Source organism: Oryzias latipes, chromosome 8 (genome assembly GCF_002234675.1).
Source record: "Oryzias latipes chromosome 8, ASM223467v1".
NCBI classification, from domain to species: Eukaryota; Metazoa; Chordata; class Actinopteri; order Beloniformes; family Adrianichthyidae; genus Oryzias; species Oryzias latipes.
Window position 1 is genome coordinate 5,026,368 of NC_019866.2, and position 23,983 is coordinate 5,050,350.

The 23,983-nt window shown below is 38.0% G+C and overlaps 1 protein-coding gene across 2 annotated transcripts; it reads right to left on the bottom strand.

Annotated features, from left to right (window-relative positions):
• Positions 1 to 1,359: 1,359 nt before the first annotated feature.
• LOC105354597 (protein HEG) lies at positions 1,360 to 21,684 on the bottom strand. Of its 2 annotated transcripts, XM_020705108.2 has the most exons (14): positions 21,497 to 21,684; positions 8,025 to 9,464; positions 7,611 to 7,787; positions 6,535 to 6,633; positions 6,317 to 6,426; positions 6,173 to 6,231; positions 5,956 to 6,086; positions 5,727 to 5,861; positions 5,111 to 5,153; positions 4,988 to 5,025; positions 4,270 to 4,357; positions 2,959 to 3,151; positions 2,528 to 2,560; positions 1,360 to 2,221 (listed from the first exon to the last, which is right to left on the bottom strand). In XM_020705108.2, the coding sequence occupies exons 1-14, from the start codon at positions 21,546 to 21,548 to the stop codon at positions 2,093 to 2,095; spliced, it is 2,727 nt and encodes a 908-aa protein (XP_020560767.1). In that variant the 5' UTR covers positions 21,549 to 21,684; the 3' UTR covers positions 1,360 to 2,092. The 2 variants fall into 2 exon arrangements, with proteins under 2 accessions (XP_020560767.1, XP_020560768.1); XM_020705109.2 differs by lacking the exon at positions 2,528 to 2,560.
• Between the last annotated feature and the right edge of the window lie 2,299 nt (positions 21,685 to 23,983).

Genomic DNA, 23,983 nt, shown 5'->3' on the forward strand with positions numbered 1-23,983 from the left:
AACAAAATCAAACCTGAATGGACATGGAAGCATCTGGGGTGGAAAGTCCGGTTGACGTCAGTAAAATCCAAACAGGAACCAAAGTTCAGATAAGATTAAAACATTTTGGAAAGAATGTGCACGTTTTAGAAATCACAAATTAGACTCACAATTTCAGATTAAATTTGAATATATCATATTTGGCCTACACGAAATTAAAATAAAATCCAACATAAGATTGGCAATTAATCTAACCCTTGTGCTATCTTAGATGACCCCACCCTTACATTGACGTGTTCTTCCTACCATGACAAAGGTAGATAAAGGTGGAAAGATTTCATGTAATCCATGGACACCAGTGAAGATCACAAATCATTGAAGAAAAGGTTCAGCACACTGTCTAGTGGGTCTAGATGACCCAACTCCCAACGTTAAAGTACCTAGGATAGCACAAGGGTTAATTAAAATATTTAGTAAGTTTCACAACTATCACAACTATTATTCCCTGTAATAATTAAAGAATTAGAATCTTATTTGAAAACTATTTCTTATGGCTTAAAAAAAAACCATACGTATTTATGAAAACTGTCTGTATTTGAACTTCAAATTGAACATTTTCAATGCATAGTAATCTGTTTTTGTAATATGTATTTTGTAATACATATGGCATTCATATTGTTATGACTATTGTTTTTTTCATGCATATTTGTTCTATTTGTTTTGAATAATAAAGTATAAAAATAAAAAAGTATAGAAAAGATTCTGTCCGCCATGTTTTTCAACCACCTTAGTTGACTTTTTTTCGGAAAGTTTCAGTGTTTACAAACAGTCTTCTCCAATGTTTAGGTATTACTGAAAGAAATTTAAAAAAAATGATTTAGTTAACACTTTATGTCTCTAATTGAAAAAAGAAAACACGAAACGTCGACGGGGCCTTGTGTCTGATTGGACGCAGGTGGAAAATGACGACAGGAAGCTGAATTACAAGATAAGTGGGAAAGACGTGGTTTTTCAAAATAAAACAGGAAGTGAAATAAAATCAAAACAAGTCAAATCTAAAAAGTTAAAACTGCATGTAATGTGCATACTGGAAAATAATATATAATACGTGTATATATATATGTATATATTAATAAGTCCTGATTACATTACATTTATTTACTAACATTCATTTAATCAGGAGGACCTTTTTAAAATGAAATAAAAACAATTTGGGAGTGTCCTGGACAGAGGAAACAGCAATAACCTCGATATGTCATCCATCCAAATCTTGATTAAAAATATAAGTGAGAAATTAACTTTGATACAAATCTTACCACTTAACACTCCAGTGCACATAAACTCTCACATGACATACGATGACCACAAAAAGCCAGTTTGTTTTGTTTAAATTAATTTATTTCTTTCACACACATTCTCTCCTGTCATGTACAAAAACTTTGCACACATAAAAAAACAATGAATAGGCCCACACAAAAAAGGATAAATATACGTATAAAGAATCTCCATGAGAATTGTATCTGTGATCATTGGCACATCCAAAAATAAATTCTGAAAAGTTTTGCATGTTTCCTATTTGTCAAACTGACCACTAAAACAGGCACATTTTACACATGAAGCTGCAATAAAGACTCAGTGTTTGACTGCTATAAGATAAAACCCCCCCTCATTACAGCCCAAAGTAGGGATCCAGCCCCCTCACAAACGGACAATTTGGTTCTATAAGAAATGATTATGGCTTAAAGAAAACCTACAGAAAGCCCCAAATTTCCCCACATTTCACATTTGATTTAAGATATAAATGGAGGTAAACTTTACACACACTGGTGAAATTGTCATAATAAGCTCAGTTTTAAAAGATCAGACATGTATTTCTTTAGAATAAAAAAAGGAGAATGCATCATTAAAAAGATATATACTACAGAAAGAGCAATATTTTCATGGTTGCACAGAATCTCTGCTGGAATAATTTCTTTGGTTAGCCTGCTTCTGAGCGTGTCCTTCATGGTTCACCCGAGTCGCCCTTAAGAGGAAAGCATCTTGATAAAATCTTGGTCCTGTCAGGAAATGTGCCACATGCTCCCATCTGTCACTTCTCCGTTATCCGCTCGCATCAGTTCTTGTTCTCGTCTCCTGGCAGGAAGTACGGATTCTCGTGGCCTTCGACCAGGTATGAATAGCGGGATGTGTTTTTACCTTTGAATGTCTTCATGTCATCTGTGTTGAGATCGTAGGACGCGGACTGAAATGTCAATAAAGAGCATGTTTTTCTTGAAGAAGAAATGTCACATTCACATGCATGCACAACGCCCAAAACACATACACGCAAAACCCAAGTCACCAATTTGGGATGAACTAATCCTAACTATTCCAGGATTACTATCAGATGACATGCTTTGAGTTCAGACTCAGATGTAGGATGAGAACACACAGATTTCCATGAAATTTGTCACCCTGAAACACCTTCACCCCTATTCTTCCAGTCTAAATCATCAGAGGAAGCGTCAAGCTAAATCAGGATCTATCTAGGAGCAAAGCAGGGCCTTACCTTTTTCCACATTTTCTGCTTCAGCTGAGATCCCTAAAGCAACACACTGTGAGTCAGGCAAAGCTGGGAGCAGGGGGTGGGGGGCTAATGCTAACACTCTATCTGAATGATTGCACTAAACAAAGCGCTTTGGGTGGAACCTAAAACATGGAATCTGTCTTTCATAGACAGAAGGTTGGAGTTTGCAGTCTAAGCTACATTGCATAAACTCATTTTTAAAATGATCTTCAGGGAGCTTTTATTTTGTAGAAAATGTTCCCTTTTAGCTTTCCGTGATCCATCATTGAAGTGTCTTAAAGCAAATGATCAAGTTGGGATTCAGTTTTGTGTTAGTAAGCAACCACAATGACAGTGAAGCAGCACTGAACAGACCAAAGGCGGTTTGAAGCGTGATCAACTCACAAAGAAAACAAAGTCGTGCCAGAACTCACCAAGCCGTTGCTGTGGTGATTTTTCTCCACCAGTGTGTTGGTGCTGCCCCCTTCTGTCATTTCAATGGCACCAGCTGTGTCCCAGCTGAGGGTGGCTCGTGGGATGGGGGTGATGTCTGCAGGCCAGGATTTGCTTAAGTCTTCATTGTATGGACTGCTGCCAAAGTTAGGCCTCCTGCAAGAGCATCTCCCCCTAACAGCACACAGGGTAGAAATGTTGGCACATGTAGATTGTAAAACCAGGTGATCATTTTATTTGCATTGGATAGCAAAGCAACATTCATATTTACAATTTATTTCAAAATGCGTCAAAAGATGAGGAAGATACGTGTTTTTTATTTTTGTTGGACTTTGTTTTCAATATTCTTTTTTCTTTTTACCTGGAATAAAACAAAATTTCAAGATCAATTTGATCATTAAAAAGGTGATGCTCATAGAGAAACTTTTGGTGTAAACGTTGTACGGTGGCCCTGAAGTGCCAATCACATCAACAAATCCCTCGACGTAAAAGCATACTTAAGATCACAACACTTAAAAAAGCAAAACAAATAATCAATAAAAAACAACGTACCAGAAACCAAAGTATATTCCAGAAATCTAAACGAAATGTTAAAAATGAAACAAAAAGGTAGGTATTATGGGATGTCATGGTAATGTTTTGAAGACAAGGAATAGCAGAAGGATGTTTTGCCTGAACTGCGGTAAAGACTTGATTGATTAAATGCTGCACTTTTGCAGTGGCCAAGGCCAGAAGCTTCAAAAAATATCGTCTGCCGGAAGATATCGCCATGCTAAATAACTTCCTGTTGAAAAAGTTGAACAAATGTCATCATCCAATCAGTGATGTCCCATAATTCCTACCACATCCTGTTTCTTATATTGTTTCTTTTTTTTTACGTATATAATTTCTGGAAAATTGCTTTGGTTTGCTGAAACATTTCCTTCACATTTTATTTCATTTTTTTTAAATTACTTCAGTTTCTTGGAATTTTGTTTGAATTTCTCAAATGTAATGTTTTTTATTATTTGTTTTGCTTTTGTAATTGTTGTTGGGATCTTTAATATGTTTTTGCATTAAGTGATTTGCATGTAGCTCAAATATTTTTGCATCATAATTTAAAATCCATTTTTTTTACGTCTAAAGCTGCATCCTTACGTTGACGCTTGTAGCCTTTTGTTTTTATCCAAACCTCCGGTGAACTTGTGACTTGTGTTGGTGCATTTGCTTGAAACTACAAAACCATCCGTCGTCAAAAGGGAAAGGGAGTGTTCAGACAGGAGGATCACCACCGTGATGTCTCAGGTTCTCACCAGCAGCAGTAGATGAGCAGAGCCAGAACCAGGATCAGAAGGACTCCTCCAAGTACGACGGAGATGATTACAACGGCCAGAAGAGACGCTGAAAAGACAAAGTTCAGCAAACCTTAGGAGTTTAAGGCCTGAGGGATCGGATCAGGTATGCAAAGCCTGCAAGCAGGTAGGAATTCAGAATGGACAGAGACTCTCAGTAGATGTACTAATATCCATAGAAACATGTTAGAAGGAGCGAAAAGTAATCTCATTTGACTCAAAAATGGACCCTTGGATCTATAATTTAAATTTAAAAAAAAAATTCAATTCCCAGATATATTAATGGAAAATAATCTTTAACATTTTCTTCTTTAAAACACGATTTGATAAAAAAAAATCATGTAACATATATTTCTGAGAATTAAAAAGTCATAGGTTGATGTGGAGGACACAGCCATAAAAAATAAAAATCTTTAGAGATAAAAGATGAACTCTGTGAGGAAGAGCGTGGTGTCATCATGACAGCTCCGGTTGCCAAAATAAAGCTTTTCAAGGCATTGTTTGAATTTATTATATATGATATGGATCCATGCCAGAAGATATCAGGAGTTATATTAAAGTTTTTTGTATTAAACGTTGCATTTGTTCATGTCACAGTGATGGATCCTATCCAGATGTGAACTGAACACCCTGTATAAATGTAAGTTTGAATGTGTAAGAGTGAAGTAAAGTCCCTCACAGTCATTGCAGTTGAAGCCAGCATATCCAAAAGAACATCTGCAAGAACAGAAAAATTTGAAAGGAAGTTAAACCTGAAACTTCACTCCAAAAACTCTTCAAAAGGTTGAAATTGTGGACTTACGGTTCACACTTGTTTCCCACTGCCGTCTGACCACTTGGACAAGCTACGAAAAACAAAACACAAAACTGTTTCACTCACAGCAAATGCAATAAGAACAAGAACCACAGTGTCAACATGACATGAAATAAAAGTAACTGTGGCAATGACTCTCTACATGACAACTATTACAAAGAATTCGTTTAAAAGTCTTTTTATGATCCAGCTGACTTTCCTGGTCTCACACATCCACACAGGAGCAACGCTGTGATTCCTCCACATGTTTCCAGGGTTACAAACCAGTTAAAAAGAAATAAAAGAAAGAGATAAATGAAGAAAGGTTCAGAGGGCGGCAGAGAGAAAAGGCTGCAGCTCTTGACCTTGTTCCCTGTTGTTTTCTCCCTCAGTCACCAGTACTTCAGTGACGATAAGAGTATTTGTTACACCTCTCTGTAATGTAGATTAGCTTAGAAAGTTTCATTTGAACGCATTCTAAGACTCTGTAGACCATCTGGTCTTCCAGTCTATCCATGAAAAATTAAGGTTTTTTTTAGAGAAGTTGTATTCAAATTTGCACAGAAACGCATATAAAGTACACCAAAAACCAGAGATTAGTTCCAATTTAGGAGAGACACTGTACCTTTGCAGCTGGTGTTTGAGAAGACAGTGGAGATGTAGCCCTCATTACAGGAACAAACAGCCCGACCGTTTTGGTTGGTACACACTGTGGAAGCAGCTTCACAAGGCACTGGTACCTGCTCACACAGCAATGTGCCTGAAAGAACACGAGGGCAGTGAAAGGCATGTGAAGTCATGTACCAATTTGTGTGTTTGTACACTAAAGAGGATTCTTGAAAGTCATTTCTTACTTTCAAAGGTAGCATTTTTCAATAACCCTGTGGATTTGGATATAGCTTCATCGATGATCTGTTTAAAAGACTCTTCGGAGGCATTGGTGTTTTCAAAGATATTATTCACGCTTGCTACCACACTACCAGCTCTGCAGAATTAGAGGAAAACACCAGATCCAATTTACTTCTATTACTAAAACCATTAAGCATGAGAGAATAAAAATAAATAACTTACTGCAGTTGAATTACATCAGATTTGATATACCCCGGCTCATTTTTTAGGGCATCTCTGAGCTACAAGACAAAATTAAAGATCACAGATTGAGCAGGAGCAGAGAATGTTTAATAGCCTCTTAATATGAATGGCGGCATCACTTACTGCTGCCGTGATATTTGCTGCTGTTTCTCTAAATTTGCTTGAAGTCCTGTCGCTCATCTGAACATCAAATGTTAAGGAGGTGACACGAAGGCTTCCTGGGAAGACTTGGGCTGTGAGACGAACAGACGGAGAGCAAATCAGGCAACAATCTCTGCACTTTCAAATCCATGTGAACTCTGACTAGAGAGGTTTTACGACACACATTTCACCCCTCTCACCTTGTACACACTGTCCATTTGAAAGATAACTGCCTGAAATGCACTGGCAGGTGCCGTTGAGACAGACGCTCCCGAAAGGACATGGGAAAGCTGGACAAACTGACAAGAAACAAACTTTTAATGGAACAACTATCATCTCTTTAAAACACATGAATTGGGTGATTATTTATCAGAAAAGATGCAGAAACAACTAAAAGACTATCTTCTCCAATAAAAATACAGTGCAGATGTCTCCTGCAAACAATTTAACAGTTTAGTAGATTGTTTGCACCTGAAGTTTTTTTTTATTTGGGTTTTCATTCCTCAAACATTTCCTGCTACAATTGGTGGTAGGATCTAGATTTCAAAGATGCAAATAGAAACTGGATGAGAAACATGCTTCCAAAATATTGCACAGATTATTTATTTTTAAAAATCTTTGTGTTTTTTTCTGGTTGTAACTTAAAAAGGCAAAAGCCTTAGAGCGATTGTTTAGCCTGCTCTATGTGTGATGAAATAAATAAATGTATTTTTAAAAGAAAGGTTCAACACCTGCAAAAAGTATTGGAAATGTTTGGCCCTGTACCACCAACTTATGACATAAAACTATAAAAGTTTTTTTTGATGATCAGGTGACAAGTTTCATTTGTGAACTTTTAAGTAAGTGTGGAAAATTTCACATATTTTCTATCATGTTTGAGCCATTTTCAGTAGTTCAAAATTAAAGTAGATATAGGTACCTACTTATGGGGTTTAGATATATCAACGCATTTGGTAGTAATACCTTTATGTTTTTGAAGTGATAGTAAGACTTTTGGAGTTAAATAATGCTTATATGCATAAAATAATGTTAATAAAGGAAACCTTATAAAGTGTTTTTAACCAATCTTTTTATACCTCCTTTATTTTATAAAAACATTCAGGAGAAAATTGAAAAAATATATATTTCCTATTTCAAAAAATTTCCAATATAATTTTTTGGCTCAGCTATTAAATTGTTACACTTGTCCTTTTTAAATTATCATATTATATAATTAATGTCTTATTTAAATAGGAAAATAAACTGAAGCTATTCTCAGAGAAGAAACAAGACAAACCTGTGGGTGTGGGAGCGGGGAAAAAGGTGCTATCTGTTGGTCGGATGGTGGTGACAGTGATGGTAGGGTCATTGCTGATGGTGAGGACAGTACTGATGGTGGCAGCAGAGGTCAGAGTAGTGTTGGAAAAGGTGGTTGTTGGATTTGTAGTAGTGGTTTCAGTAGTTTGGCCAGACGCTGTCATAAACAGAACATAATCAATCGCAGGACATTTATTTAACTTACACAGCCATTAATAATAATAAAAATAGAAGAAAAAGAACAGTCCTTTAAAACTATGTAATTAGTCAACTTTATTGCAATACTGAGCCCCAAAGAGTTTCAAAGTGTAGTAGCAAAAAAATGTGATATTGCTAGGCTGTGTGTTTGATGCAATAAAAACTGTAGAACTGACAGTGAAAGGCATAACTGTACCTGTATTGTGGACTTGGGAAGATGTAGCTCCACTTTGGTTGATGCTTGTTGGTGTCATTGGCCTGCTTGTAATGTTTGTGGATGTGACAGATGTCCCTGTGTTCATTTCTGTGTTTGTAGTTGTTACAGCATGTGTGTGTGTGATTTGTGTACCAGTAGATGTCCCTGTGTTTGTAAATGCCATTGATGTACCTGTAGATGTCTCTGTGTTTGCAGATGTCATTGTTGTACTTGTCGATGCCTCTGTGTTTGTAGATGTCATTGTTGTACCTGCAGATGCCTCTGTGTTTGTATATGCCATTGTTGTACCCGTAGATGTCTCTGTGTTTGCAGATGTCATTTTTGTACCTGTAGATGTCCGTGTGTTTGTATATGTCATTGATGTATCTGTATACGGCTTTGTGTTTGTATATGCCATTGATGTACCTGTAGATGCCTCTGTGCTTGCAGATCTCATTGTTGTACTCGTAGATGTCTCTGTGTTTGCAGATGTCATTTTTGTACCTGTAGATGTCCGTGTGTTTGTATATGTCATTGATGTACCTGTATACGGCTTTGTGTTTGTAAATGCCATTGATGTACCTGTAGATGCCTCTGTGTTTGCAGGTGTCACTGATAAACCTGTAGATAACTCTGCGTTTGCAGATGTCATTGTTGTACCTGCAGATGCCTCTGTGTTTGTATATGCCATTGATGTACCTGTATACGGCTTTGTGTTTGTAAATGCCATTGATGTACCTGTAGATGTCTCTGTATTAGCAGATGTCATTGTTGTACCCGTAGATTTCTCTGTGTTTGCGGATGTCATTTTTGTACCTGTTGATGTCCCTGTTATTGCAGGTGTCACTGATAAACCTGTAGATGTCTCTGTGTTTGCAGATGTCATTGTTGTACCTGTAGATGTCTCCGTGTTTGCAGATGTCATTGCTGTACCCGTAGATGTCCCTGTGTTTGCAGGTGTCACTGATAAACCTGTAGATAACTCTGTATTTGCAGATATCATCATTGTACCTGTAGATGTCTCTGTCTTTGTGGATGCAGTAGTCATACGTATTGTAGTCACCTCTTTTGTGGGTGTAATATGTGTGCCACTGGTTGTATCTGTAGTCTCACTGGTGGAGGAATGACTCGTTTCTGGCTCTGTTACCGCAATTGTTGTAGAAGTAACTAGAGTGGATGGATAGTTAGTTTGACTGTTGATTGTGATGTTGGTCGTGTCTGCCATGGTCCTTGGCTCACTGCTCATCTCTGCAGTCAGACTTTTACCGGTAAATTCTCCTGTGACATGTTCTGGAACTGTGGTATCTATTGCAATGGATGGCACATTGCTTGTGAACTGATTGCTTGAGCTTGTTGTCATGTAAGAAGCTGTAGAATTTGCATCCAGAAGACCCTCATCAGTGGTATTGTTAGGTGTGCTTTCATTCGCAGCTGTCATTCCTGCACCAACAAAAACAACAAAAAACATGTTATCTTATCTTCATATCTCTGAACATTGTTAAAGCCTTAGAGACATGCACCATAGACTGGGTGGAACTTGTAGAATTCTCATAGAAGGGAGCAACTGCATCTTATAGGGAGTGCAGGGGTATCTTGCAGCTCCCTTGAAAACCATGTGGCAACTTCATGGGAATATTGTCGTGAGTGTAATAAGTGTATTGGGAAGTATTTGTAGGGCAAAATTGAGATGCATGCACTTGATGTGCAGGTGATGCTGTTGTATGGTGCCCTTACAGCACACTCTAGTCATCAGTAAGTTGGGGGTACTGACCCCTGACTGATCGGGCACAAATGCAACCCACATGAGGTGAGTAGGTCATCCACAAGTAATCATAGGACACCCTATGATTACTTGATTACCATATGATGAGAAGCACACACTTTTCACATGAACAACACTCACAGGCTCCTTGTGCAGTCTGTAAGAGTAGAAGGAGTTGATATAAATGTAAAATCTGTAAAACTGGCCGGAAAAATCATTTCGCAATTTACAATTCAATATGCAATTTGACCATTCATTTTGAAAATACATTTTACAATTTACTGTACAATATTTAAAAATGACATTTCAATACATGGTTTGCTTTAAATTCATTTTAAAGTAACTTAACATCTACTGCATTGTTAAAAGCCATGCAATTTTTGTGTCAAGATTCAAGTGAAAATGCAAAACAGCGGCCCCCTAGTGTAATACATTTTCATTTGCACAGCATCGCGATTTATGAATGCCAAAATTCAAATTGAAATGCAAACCGTCAGACTCTCAACAGGGCGGAGCCTCCCACATTCCTAAATCAATACAGGAGTTCCTTAGGAAAAAACAGTTATTTTTATCTGATGTTTTCATTTTGTTGTGACTTCTTCTCTGTTTGCATTTAACGTTATATACATTTAAAAAAAACACAGATAGTTTTCTTTGTAAAAATAATTTGGTTGGTAGATTTTATTTTAATCTACCAGCCAACTTGGCTGGTGAGTCAAACATTAGCTTTAGGTCTCTGGGGTTGTGACTTCAAACTTGGAGCACTATCCCAAATGCAGCAAAATCAGTTTGAAGGCTGTTGCTACCAGAAATGCTCTGCTGAGTGCGTTCTAGTATTTCTCTTTATGTGATGCTAGTGGTAGCTCACAAAACATCTGCTGTAATCTTCTGCATTTTTACAGCATGTATTTAATTGAACTTTGTGTTAGACCCAAATTCCACAGGAGATGTTAAAACAAGATAGTTTTTTGTTAAATATATTCTATCTTTGGTCGTTTTTGTTGAAGAAAGTAAAGTTGATTAAAATTGAAAATCAAATTTGGAATGAAAAAGTCTGAGATTTTTATTTTTTGCCATATTGCCCAGCTCTACAATAAAATAAAGATGGTTCAATTTATTTTCATAACTTTTATATTGGATTTTTGTTTGCTTATAAATGCACATAAATCACATATTACAGTAGACAGTTTTCATTAGATTCTTTACCTAATTGGTAAAACTTTAACATGATCAGATGTAAACACTTTGTCTCTGACACAACAGCTCCAGCTCCAGTCACAGAGGGCAGTACAACTGTGACTTGGCACAAAACACTACGTTAATAATTCATGTTTAAGGACCTAAAGAAAGTGCTTTTAGGTGTTTGTTCAGTATTAAGTTGTGACGAGTTTTCCAGTATAACCCTACGGTGGCGGACAGGGCTCATGGTCACCGTATAATCCACTTCAGAGCTTCTCAAATATTGGAGGCCTTCCACAATAGCTTACTTACGTATGTGTGCAATGAATGACTGCATTCTAAAAGCCAAAGGAAACAGGCAGTTTGATGGGTGAACACCTTAAACAAACAGTTTTCTCCACGGTACTGGTCAAAAATATCAAGAGTCATATTAGATCCTGGGTTTGATCTAACTGTAAGGGTCTGACTCATTTACTGATGAAAACACACACCCAGTGACTGCACACTTTTATGGACATCAAAAACCTAACGTACACACTCACCTACCTGTAACTGAGGGGATGGAGAAAACATTGGAAAGAGGAAGAAAAGATTTGAAAAAAAAACAAAACCTCTTAAGATCACATCTTGCTGACCCTGCTTTGATAAATCCATTACATTCTCTCTGCTATAATTTGGTTGTCTGACATTTTATTGTCCTCCTCTTTGATGCACGCCTTAGATATATAAACATAAATGCAGATAACAGGCTTGTTATAGAACTATTTACATTTTATCAATTTCTTGGAACCCAGTTACTTTACTGAAACTGGGCAGTCAGTTTCAGTTCACACTCCAACATGGAGATTAATCAAGTGCAGAATATAGCTACAAAAGTTATCGAAGGACTGAAAGATTTCGACAGAAAGCCGTTTCTTTTAAGCAAAAATAAGATTAAATCGACAAGTTTTAAAGAAGGTAGCATTAGGTTTTTAAGGTATTTGTGGCACCAAATACATCTTCAGTATAACCAAAGGTACTAAATGAAAACTGAATAATTCCTTAAGATTCAAGAGCAAATTTACAACTAAATTCCTCTCAAGCTACTTCACAAAGTCAATTTATCCCAGTTGTCAGGACCGAGGGCCACACTGCTGTTTGTTATCTAAAAACCCCCCAAATGGCTGGACATACCTGATCCAGGTAATCCGCAATATCAGGAAAATAAGCACACACCAACTATTGTGTCAAAGGGGTTGCCCACCCCTCGTTTGTACTTTCACAGTGTGAATGAAATCAAATAAAATATCAAAGATAATGCAGACAATAACATTTTTGTCTGCTGGTTGATGGTCATGAAATTTTACAATTTTTTTTTTCAAATATATGGACATCGTTTACTCTGAAAGGCTTAAGAAAAGCAGGATATAGGCCATTTAACAACAGAGATGTTGCTGGTGACATCCACATAACACACCCTCTTTGACATACCGTAACTCAGGAAATCCGCCAATTACGGCGCAATGCCATTTTTTTTCCTGCGTCAGAATCAGATAATTTATGTTGATTACATAAACACTTCACTACTGCGTTGCATTTCAGCAAAAAGCTGCTTTTTCTCCGCTTCAGAAACCGTTGGATTTACATTAATTGCATTATTGGTTGAAATAATTTAAACATTGGAGCAAAAGCTCTGGTTTTGAAGGGTTACTTTGATACAAGGGCAGGAAAGGCAAGAATCGAACCTACGATATTCCAATCAGAGGTCAGCCGCTCTACCTCTTCACCATAGCCGCTTGTTATTTCTGCATATGTTGTGTATCTGAAAAACACTTGACAGTAAGAATCTCTAAAACTTCCTTCACTCATCATTACCTCCCTGAAAAGTACATGTTCAAACTAGTAACCTTTTTTCCACTTTAGATAAGCTTGAATGCTACTAAATGCTTTTAGTCAGACTTAAAATGACCAAATAGTATGGCAGCTCAGAAAAAACAGGAAAAAAAAATCCAACACCTAAAAAACCGTTAAAAGTTTCAGGGAAACAGAGCGGATAGTAAAAACGAAAATAATGACCAACAGAAATCTATGAACCCTTGAAACATGCAGCACAACTTAGTAGGTTTCTCTGCAGTCCTTCCATTTGAAATTCTGGACCAGTGAAAACATGTATATTTTTTCCTTTCTAAAAGAGAAGTATTTATAACTTCCCTTTAATCTTGCACTGGTTATAGCTTCCTTCAAAGCTGAGCGGTATTAATGGAAATACGGTTTATGCAAATCCAATTCCCCATTTAGCAGTACATGCAGAGGGGAAGAAAGGCTATTGTTTTAGGGGACTAAATCTAACCTTTTAAGGGGGCCTATAGGAAAAAAGGGAAGTTTTTTTTGTAAAATGCTAATTGTTGGGTGGTAAATGATGCCGTAACTGAAATGCAGACATTGTTATTTCATGCCAAGCTTCCTGCTTCACCGCAGAGCTCTGCTGCTCATCAGTAGGTCATAAATGATACAAATGAACCTGACAGAACTGCATCATCACACCATAAAAACCCAGACTCTTGTGCGAGGAGATAAGCGGAAGCGGCAGAGAAAACGCGTTCCGAGTTGAGATTGCTTGCTGGGATAAACACAAAAACAAAGTAGTTTCAGAGCCGCTTGTCTATTTCCACGACTAAAACTCCACATCAAGTGGAAAGAGCAACTGTTAGGGAAATGTTCCACAGAGCTGCACTAAAACATCTTCAAGGATCATGGTGAAATTACAAAGCTGTCAAAGGCCATGAACTGCTATGAGATGAAGCATGGAGACAAAGGACTGCTGTTATACAGATGAACAGTTGAGTAATTAGAAGCACAATATGCACTGCCTGTCTTAACTGCAAGCCTTGGCTTTAAGGATTTAACTTACAGCCGGATAATCTCCTACAGACACAAAAAGGATGACTGGGTCAGACAGGATGACAAGTGGGGCTAAGGTCGCCTGTGAACCCCCACTCAGAAGGAATGACAAACGTTGCTTCACTATCACTGAAAGCTTCCATCCTTTTTTTTATTTCTCCATCCAGAAAGCAAAGAAATGTTGTTTAGGAATGCAACAGTTGCCATGGAAATGCCTGTTTCCAGCTGCCAAAGCTTCAGCTCACCTCTAATCACTGACAGAGAGAGCTCAGCTATGGCTCCTGTTTCAGAGCCACACTTTCTATTCATGCGACACAATAGAGCTCCTGTAAAGTACCTGATCACGGCGGACTGTCAGATCCAATTCCCTGAACGCTCACCCTCAACTTCCCGTCTGCGGTCCCCGTCCCGCACAATACATTTCCAAAACTTGATAACCCAAGTGTCTGACACAAAAGAAAGGGTGCTCATTCCTTTGTGTTGCAGTTTCAGTAAACTGTTCAGCAGGTTTTTCTCTACGAAGAACCAGATGAAACTCTGCTGAGAGCAGGAGATGAGCTGACAGGATCCAACACCAGGACCCTGAGCCCAAATAGCAGGATCTCATTAAAGACAGAAGTCCTGTGGAGAGCTGAACTCTTGGAAAATATTCCAGCGACTAATGACAGCGTGCACTGCGAATGCCTCTGCCCGCTAATGAGACCGAGCATTTCTAGCAAACTGCTTTCTGAACCTCCTGGTTTTCACGCGTGCCCATACTAGTACCCATGATGCTGGAGCTCAGACACAGTGGTCTTCCTCCTTCAGCGCCTGAGGGTCGCCACATAAAAGCCACTCAACTGTTGATGTTCCAGCGGGAACTTCGAGTGAGGAGAGCGCTATTCCCACCAATAGCAGTGTCCAGATCAGAGGACACGCTGCTGGAAGAGGTCAAATATATAAACATGTTTTTTTTTATCTTCACCTTAACTTTTAATAGTGCTAATGTGTGAATTTAAGATGTCAACTACTTTCTAGTTTACCACAGAAACATCAGTGTTTCCCTAGAATATTACCTTGCATTTTCCAATGATCAGAGCTGTTTCATGACCCGAATTTACAGGGAACATCTCATAAACACAATGCAAACACTTCCAGGAACAATTTCCACTGTCCTTCCTTTCATTTGAAAATAAAAAACTAAAGCTTTAAAACTCTTACTGACTATAAGGCAGCTGTTCTGAATGAATGATGGCGTCTGCGGCTCTAGAGTCAAATCTGCTTCTCAGTTTGTTAGTGTGGTCTTTTATGACTCTGAGAAGTTTGAATGGTGGCAGCAGTTCAAGCCCACAGGAAGTGGGAGCTGTCTCAGCTTACTTTCTTCATTATCCGGGTATCAAAGATGGTGTTCAGTGGTGGGAGTGCAATTCCTTCAAGGACATCACCCATTGAACCCTCTTAACCCTAACACGACATATAAAAGTTTTCATTTCAAAGAGGAGATTGTGTAACAGCTTATTTTATTACAATATTGGCAACAGTTTTTACTTTCAAAAAGTGAAAAATGACTTCATAAAGTGAGATTACATCACATACATCTAGGAACTCCATAAATTACAGAGCAGATATACATGTAACTACTTCCCTGTAAGCCTCTCCTGCTTTGCATCTTGTTTTCATTAAGTTAATGTGTTAAAGAAAAAAAAGTTGAACAGTTTGTTTTTGACACAACTTCCCTCGTCTTTGAAACAAAGTGTGTTTGGGCTGCAGCATCGATACATAGAAGGTATTTTGAGGGCATGAACACTGTTTTAAGTATGTGATGTACGAGTTTGCACTAAAAACAGACTTATACAAATTATTAAAAACTCCTTTTTTCTAAACGGAGGACAGTTTTTACTTCATAGACAACCACAACATTACTTGGTTTTCCTGATGAGGATCCAGGATCATCTAAAGCAGCTCATCTCACACGGTCCAATAACTTTAAAGACCCAATGAAACGTGTGTTTTTGGTGTTTTTAACATGTTCTTGTAGCATTTTCATTATAATGGAGGACATACATAAAAGACTTTAAGATTAACATTTCATTTCTGAGTATTTCTTTATTCAAATTAGGATGGATTGGGAGGAAATAAAGACCCGCACTCTAAAAAAAGCTCCGGTTTGTGACGCAGCAACTACAATGGGTGGGTGCCATCTGGCTCCAAACTGTATGATAGCTTCGATATTGCTACGCTAATGTTAGGTTGGGGTTGTGAGGGGCTGTAAGCTAGTGGTAGAGAGTGTAAACAGAGGACTGCTGGGATATCAAGGTAGGGTTACTTCTGTGTTAAAAGTCCTGTTCCTTACTCAGAGACACATTTCTGATACACTCCAGGTACTCTGCAGAAACTATGTCTTAAAAACTAAACAGGGAAGACAGATAAAACTATAGTTGGAATGGGACTTTAACTCTAAAATAAAGATCAAAATCCTCCCTCTAAAACTAACCTCAGAAGCAGAAAATATATGATATAAAGATGTAAAAAATGTACTTAGCTGACCTTCATATCCAAAAGCAATTTATAGGTTTCTAACAATTGTAATTAATTTGGAGTCAGACAGCAACTGCTAGGTCTGAACCAAGGCAGATGGATGTTCGACTCCCCAAACTAAAAACACCTCTACTCAATAATGGGAAAGCTGCATTTATGAATTAAGTTCTCCAGAGGGAAAACAGAACCACCAGCATGATGGTTTCTAACCTCAGAAAGATCCTTGAGAACTTTGAAAGGTGTAGGGCCGTCAAGACACCATCAAAGCTCAGACAGAGACCAAAATATATAAATAGGTCGCTGACTCACAATACCAAGAAATGATCATAAATCTGACTTCTTTTAGTAAAACAGATATGGTCAGATTTATTTGTATGTAGAACTAAGTCTGAGTGAAACACATGACCTTTAACACTTGTGTTATCCTAGGCACTTTACCATTGGGAGTTGGGTCATCTAGACCCACTAGATAGTGTGCTGAACCTTTTTTCTTCAATGATTTGTGATCTTCACTGGTGTCCATGGATTACAATGAAATCTTTCCACCTTTATCTACCTTTGTCATGGTAGGGAGAACACGTCAATGTAAGGGTGGGGTCATCTAAGATAGCACAAGGGTTAATGTGTACTCCATCATGAACATGGAGTTTGTAAATCTTACTTGGATCATCCACCTTTAACCTCTTCATGCCTGAATGTATTTCCAATTATATAAAAAGTGTTTCGGTGTTTATTTCCTTTCAAAGTGATGCTAAATTTCCAACTGAATTAAATGGTACACTACGAATTAACGGTTGAAGGGGTTAACAGTCTTTGTTTAAATGAAACTTTAAACATATAACCACTTGGTATCAAATTTGTAAAGCATCACAAAGAATTCTAAAAATCTATTTTTTTTGTTGTCGGAGACAAACTTGCTGAACACAGGAGGAAGCAAAATCTGAAATGTTCTTTAGAAACTAAGAAGTTCAAAGAAATCAGCCCCTTCTTACCTGACTTATTCTGTTAAAACTTACATCAAACCAACAGGAAATGGTCATATTCAGAAATGAAACGCATTAAAGATTTAAATATGTCAATTATTATGAATATGAAAACTTAGGAGTTAAATATTAACCCTATTGGTTTGCACATTTAAATGACTGCATTTGTTTGCTTTATCTATAAAACCCTATAAATGTTGTTTTACAATCACCTCACCGACTCCACGGTGCGATCTAAACAGAAACAGGTTCATCTGCGACGTTCTTATTAAGCTTCCGTGAGATTTCTACAAAGAAAAAAACTGCACCGCTGTGAATAAAAAGCCCCTTTGTTCTTTAAATATCTGCCAACCAATAAGCTGTAATCAGGAGAATCTGACACTGTGTGATAAACCTCTTTTCTTCTCTTCCTACAGAAAAACTAAACCTTGTGAAACGATGCAGAAAGCTGAAGATAAATTAAAAACACGTTTGAAATGTCTCCCAAAGTCTGAGCCAGAACGGGCCTTTATGGAACAGAAACAACAAATCCTCCAATTTATCCTTAAAACGGCAGTATTTCCTGGCTTTCTTAAATATTTAGCTTAATTACTGTGTCATAATATTTGATGTAAAAGTCTTAATTGGCATCTTTGCTGAAAACTGGGACTGAAAGTCAAAACCAAGACTGCGATTGTTTTGAAACTCTGCCCATTATAGTTTTTGGAATGTGTTTTAAATTTGCCTCTAAGAAAAGAAAATGATGTTTAATACACTGTGTTTACGTTATTCTCTCAAATCTTAAATATTATAATTTCCCTGAATACTGTGAATGTATTTCTAAGGGGTTGAAAAAAGATGCACTTTTATTGCAATTATTTATTATTATTACCTATTTTTATAATAGCGAGAAAAGGCAGCATTGGAAATTATTCAAAACAATGATTTTTGTCAATGTGACGTAAAGTTTCATTCAGTTCGTATGACATACACTTCATTGATATTTTCACTGGCAAATGTTCAGAGGGACCCCATAAAACTCTTTAAGTTGGATCTTTCTTGTTTACTTCCAGGTTAGTCCACGGCTACGTTGGGGGTCATCAATGCAGTCGAAATATCGTTGACTGTCTGACAAAAGAGTTTCCGCTAAATGCTAAAAGCCAAAGTCTACCAAATGCTTTGTGAGTGGAATGTCAATGGTTTTATTATTCCAAACTTCCAACAAAGCTTCTGCAAGCTCTAAAGTGCTGTCAGATCATTATAACCCAAACCACATTTGTCAATCAGTCATTGTATGGCTGAACCGGTACTGTTAGAGAAGTACATCAGCTCCATTAATGCAACTATCCACGGATTTTAGCGTACAAGTCCTACTTCCTTTCACTTTGTTTCACTCGTCTTCTCACAGCAACTGTCTGCCATTCTCTATAGGTCTACCTTATAGATAGCCACAACCAGACCTCCTTACAAAAGGACAAAAAAAATAAAAGCTGTTTTACAAATAACAAAATGCTGAAAATAATCAAAGTCAGTGATGACGATAAGAAAAATCATGGAAACAGATGTTCACAGTCTCAGCTTCCACCTACGTTTATCTTATTATCTAATGTTTCATAAATGCATCCAGTTCCTTCTTTGTCATGAAATCCTAAAATCCTGCAGCTCAGAGAGAAGAGGAGCGTCACAGTGGATGCAGCAGAGACTGATCACAGCAGGAGAGAAAATAATGAGCTTCACATGTTCAGCGTTAAGCCACAACGCATGTTTGATAACAAATATGCAACTTGAAGCAACTAAACGTAACACAATCATGACTTCAGCGAGTTTAAAATATTGCAGCAATTATGACAAGAACTGTTTTAGCGGCCCACTACGATAATTTTATTGTTTTTTTTTTTTTTTGGTGTTTTTAAGATTTTCTTGTGACACTTTATAGACGGCTATGCTTAAACTGTGCTTAAAATGGCATTTTTCTGCATTTAAATTGTTGTAAATTGGGAGCAAACCAAAAGAATTGACGCTGCTCTGCTCCATTCTGATGCATTCACTTGTAGACAAATAGATCCATGAACGTCGTAATTTTCCCCGTCCGAGCTGGAGTCTGGATCAAAACTGTACGTCTGGATAGCTCTCGTATTGCTCGCCACTTTTGTCACACCGCTAGTGTCAGGTTGGGAGTGTGAGCGGCTGTAGGCTAGCAGAAGAGGTTCCCGCCCACAACAATTTCTAATGAACTCCTGCCGCTTTGCAGAAACTATGTCCTAAAAAAAAGACAGTTTTTATTTTATTTTAACTAAAAAAAAGCATCATTATAATTAAAACACCTCAGGTAGCACAATGAAAATAGATAAGATGATTGGAGTGGGTCTTTAATCAATGTAATGTGTAGTAAAGTAGAAATTCAATGTTTTGTTTGTAACAGAGCCACCAAAATGACCCTCTAACTCAAGGTGAGCTCACTTCAAGTCTCCGATAGAAAGAAAAACACATAAACCATGTGAGCCATAAATGGGACTAAGCTGCAGGCCCATCTGGATGGTTATAAACTTCTTGGACTGTCCTTCTGCTGCTGACGAGACAGGACTCACATATGCAAGCTGACACACAATCAGGAAGGACAAGAGAGCCGTCATTTCACACGAGAACGCAGTGGCAGATCTGATATGCAATACCTCCTATTGCTGTTCATTTCACACTGCTGCTTTTGTCTTCTTCTGAATCAGGTCTGCGTTCTCCTCGGGCGGAGGCTCACAGAAACGAGCCCTTTGTATAGAGCTGCTTTACTGTAACTGCGAGGTAACAGATGGCTCCCTGGAGCTGGAGCTGGCTCGCCAGGGCCTCTGCACATATCATATCCAATTAAAGCTGCGCCAGCACATGCTTTCCAATTACAGCACGAGATTTACTGCCTCAGAGCAGGTCTAAGCCAACAGGATGCAGCAGGCACGCAGCCACCGTCGGCCACTTGGAAGAGCAGGAACAGCAACAAGTACCGAAAAGTGGATGTTGAAACAACAACTCCACATCAAGTGATGGCAGAGAGAAGATGGTGTTGCTGTATGTCTTATCATTTTACGACAATTGCAAACATAATTTGGTCTTCCTGTGTCCCTCAGTGCCTGTGAACTCCCCTTGCTTTGGTTATGACCTCATGATGACTAGCCCGTAAAACCCGACACATGTGGGGGAGTCATGATGCAGCTATGTGCTGTGAGGGGCGAGCACGCTCTCCTGCTCTTTCGGATTATTGGGGGGCTCCTCAAAGCGTGGCGCCAGACTCACAGGAGGAGGGGAAAGGCCTTGATCCTCAGAGGGTCTTCTCGACATCTTTACTGCCACTACAGACACCCACCTCAGTGGTGGCCCCATCAACACCCCGCCTTTACTGTTTGACACTTCCTATACCGGGAGACACATGGCAGGAAGAGGGACACGAGGCCTTTGTGACCCCCTCTGCCTTCATATAACACTAAGATGCCATTAGGAGTGGATTGGAGACAAAGTGCTTTCTGAAGAGTCACTCAAAATTCCCCAAACGTTTTCAGAAAGCTGCTGACAGGCCAGGAACAAACTCCTGCTGCTGTTTGACTGCTGGCATGTGTCCAGCGTTGAGTCACACTGAGGCAGCAGTGAGTCAGGTTCAGACTGTTCAAACCCAACCGGGGCTGCAGAACAGCACCAGCAGTTCCACAACCGGGCTTCAGAAGAGGAGGGAGGCATTTGGCTTTCATTCTTTTCTCATTTCAAATCCAAATGTATTCTACTTTCTTCTTTTACTGTCAATAAAATTGAATCTACAATAGAATTTTGTAGCAGTAATATATTAACACCAAAAAAGTGTATTACATTTATAGCTTACGTTACAAAAAGGAATAGTCAAATTAATGTAAAGAAAAACTTTTATGTTAGTTGGAAAATATGTATAAATATTATTCATGATAAACTTAAGTTTTTTATGGAACCTAAATCGTTTTAACCATGTGATAAACTCGTAAATATTTTATAGTTGTATAATGTTTTAAAAAAAACTATTTTTGAATCTAACTTTATCAGTAATTTGTTTTATTTTTCTCAAATAAATTTGTACTAAATGTTTTAATTTAAACGACTAAAAATTAATACGCAGTTTAGGAGTTCACTTAACTTGAGCAAAAAAATTAAACTTTACTTACCTTTAGCGACAAATCCCAAAAGAAAGATGAAAGGGAGATAACGGAGGGTCATCTTTAGCGTTTACAAGTGCGCACAAGCGGTTAACCTAAGGAGGAACCGGGCTGGTTCCGGTGGGGTGAAGATAACGGTGCCGCTTTGGTTCTGCCTCCTTCGGTTCCTACAGGTAGCTCGCGCTCAGCGCCTCAGCCTCGGACACCTTTAAAAGCTTCCAGGGCCTTCTCTGATTGGCTGCCACACATGTCACTCATTGTCGCTAAAGGAGAGCTCGGAAGCCCCGCCCCCACATCCAATCCAATGTTGTGCTCCTGAATCTGCCAAAAGCAACACTCGGGGAGAGCTGATAGACTTTAAAGTCTATTTTTGGTTCAATTTCCAAATACTTAAAGTGCCTTGCCAAAGGTTCAAAGACACCTTAAGGTAAAGATAAAAGTATGTACGTGTTTTTATGGTGATTTTCCTCAGAGATGGACAAGAGGAACAAAACTTTATGTTTCTGAGGAGAGCAGTTAATATTTAAGGGGATTTTACAGCCTAAATCAAACAAACCCCGTTGATCAAACATCAGATATAGTTTTTTGATCAATCTTAAATCAATAACTTAACAATGACTGAGGCAGAATGACACATTCAGAAAGGATGCAGCATCACACCCTTGAATGTTCCGTTGTGGTAAAACATTAACATTTACCCAGTTGTCTAATAGAAACTATTTCTTAATTTAAAATTTTTTTGGCGTTTTTATCATTTGATAAATTTGCGTTTGTCATTTGCTTGAACGTCCTCGTCCTTAACTGCACAGTGAAGCGGCTTTTGTGCATTTAGAGTTTCAGATTTTTTGCAGTAGATTTAGGTCACCTTGGCTTGAAATGATTTCCAGTTTCTTGGCAATCAAACAAGAAATGTGAGACCATGTGGAAACAGCGAGAGCCTGGTATGTCAGTTTTTCCTGAAGAATTTTTATTGACTTCATTCAAAAGATTTACTTTTGTAAAAATATGCCATTTTAATTCCTTCCAAGTTTTGATCCCACTTCTTTAGACGTCATCGTCCAAAAATAAGTACACGAAAGAACTGTATTAAGCGGAAAAACAAAAGATTTGGGTCTTTCTCATTTTGTTTTCATAGCACTAAGTGGGTTTAACGATTCAAACTAAATAAGTTCTGTCAGAGACTATTCCCCCTCATTTGGTTAAATGCACTCTCGTTATGTAAGCACTGGAAACAGTTGTACAACTGTAGGTTATGTCAATTTTGTCTTTTTCTTCTCCCTATCTCACAAGGTTGTGAAGTTTTACTTCGTCTTTGTTACAGATGGATCATAAATAGGGCAAATTTCCTGAACCTTAGAAGCAAAAGCGAGGACGGGACGCAACCCGTTTATGTTACCTTTTCTTTCCACCAGTCTGTGCTGGAGAAGTTTTTGTTTAAATTTGGAATCTAGTTACAATCAGATATAGAATTCACAGAAATGGTGCAAGTTAGACCACAAAAATTCTGCAAACAAAACTGGCTGAAAGTTAGACGACTGTCTGAAAAGAAATGAAAATTCAACACTTCACAATAAAGCAGAAACACTGTACAATAGTGGCAACTTATTTCCCCATTAAAGCTTCTCTGTAGATAAAAATAGACATTTATCTCCCATTTTGGAAGGTGGCATAATGGCAGAAAGCAGACATTAGTGGGAAGGGCAACAGAGCTGAGCGTATGGGCCCTGTCGATAAAACTTTTCTTTTTTCAACAAAAGAATTGGGATTTCAGCAAAGAACTGATTTATCATGTATTTATTAGCACACTTTTGAGTCAAATGTAGTTATTTAGGCACTAAGGTAAACAGAGACTAGATGCCCAAGCTCTCTTTAGGTATGACAAGGACAGAAAGAAAGAATGACGGACCACGCAGGCTGCATTTCTGGAGTTGAAGCCACAAAGGCTAGACTCAGGTTTAGACAGGAAAGGTGGAATAATCTGTACGTTAACAAAAGAATTCCAAAAATGGAGCAACTAGGCGAAGGACAAAAAGGCAAACCACAAAGGAGTTGATCTAAAGAGAGTGTACAAACGGATGTAAACACCAGGGTGAGAAAAACACTTGGTTCACTGGGTAAACTCTCAAAGAGGAGAAAAAAATAGAAGCTAAGTTGCTGCATTTTTCTAAATGTATTTGAAACCTTTTCCATGAAATGTGACTTCAAAGGTATCGCACGGAGTTTCAAAATAAGATCTTTAATATTATTTCTAATTAGGACACTTCACATTTGGCTCCACTTTTTGATTTTTATGAAGTTTAGAAAGCGTTAAGCAGACAGAACACTGAAAGTATTATTGATCCTTACTTTGTCAAAGCATTGATTTCTATCAAAAATACTTGAAATTTTACAAAATAAAACAATAAAGCAACAGTTTTTATTTGGTTTTAACTAAAGTGAAAACTTTCAACACTGCAGCACTCCAAAGAAGTTGTCATTGGAAAGTAAAGGAAAATA

Coding starts and splice junctions, on each gene's coding strand:
- LOC105354597 (XM_020705108.2), bottom strand. CDS start 21,548: ATGACCCTCCGTTATCTCCCTTTCATCTTTCTTTTGGGATTTGTCGCT. Junction 6,087..6,172: donor TCTGATGTAATTCAACTGCA/GTAAGTTATTTA, acceptor CTAATTCTGCAG/AGCTGGTAGTGTGGTAGCAA. Junction 5,026..5,110: donor GTGGGAAACAAGTGTGAACC/GTAAGTCCACAA, acceptor CTGTTCTTGCAG/ATGTTCTTTTGGATATGCTG.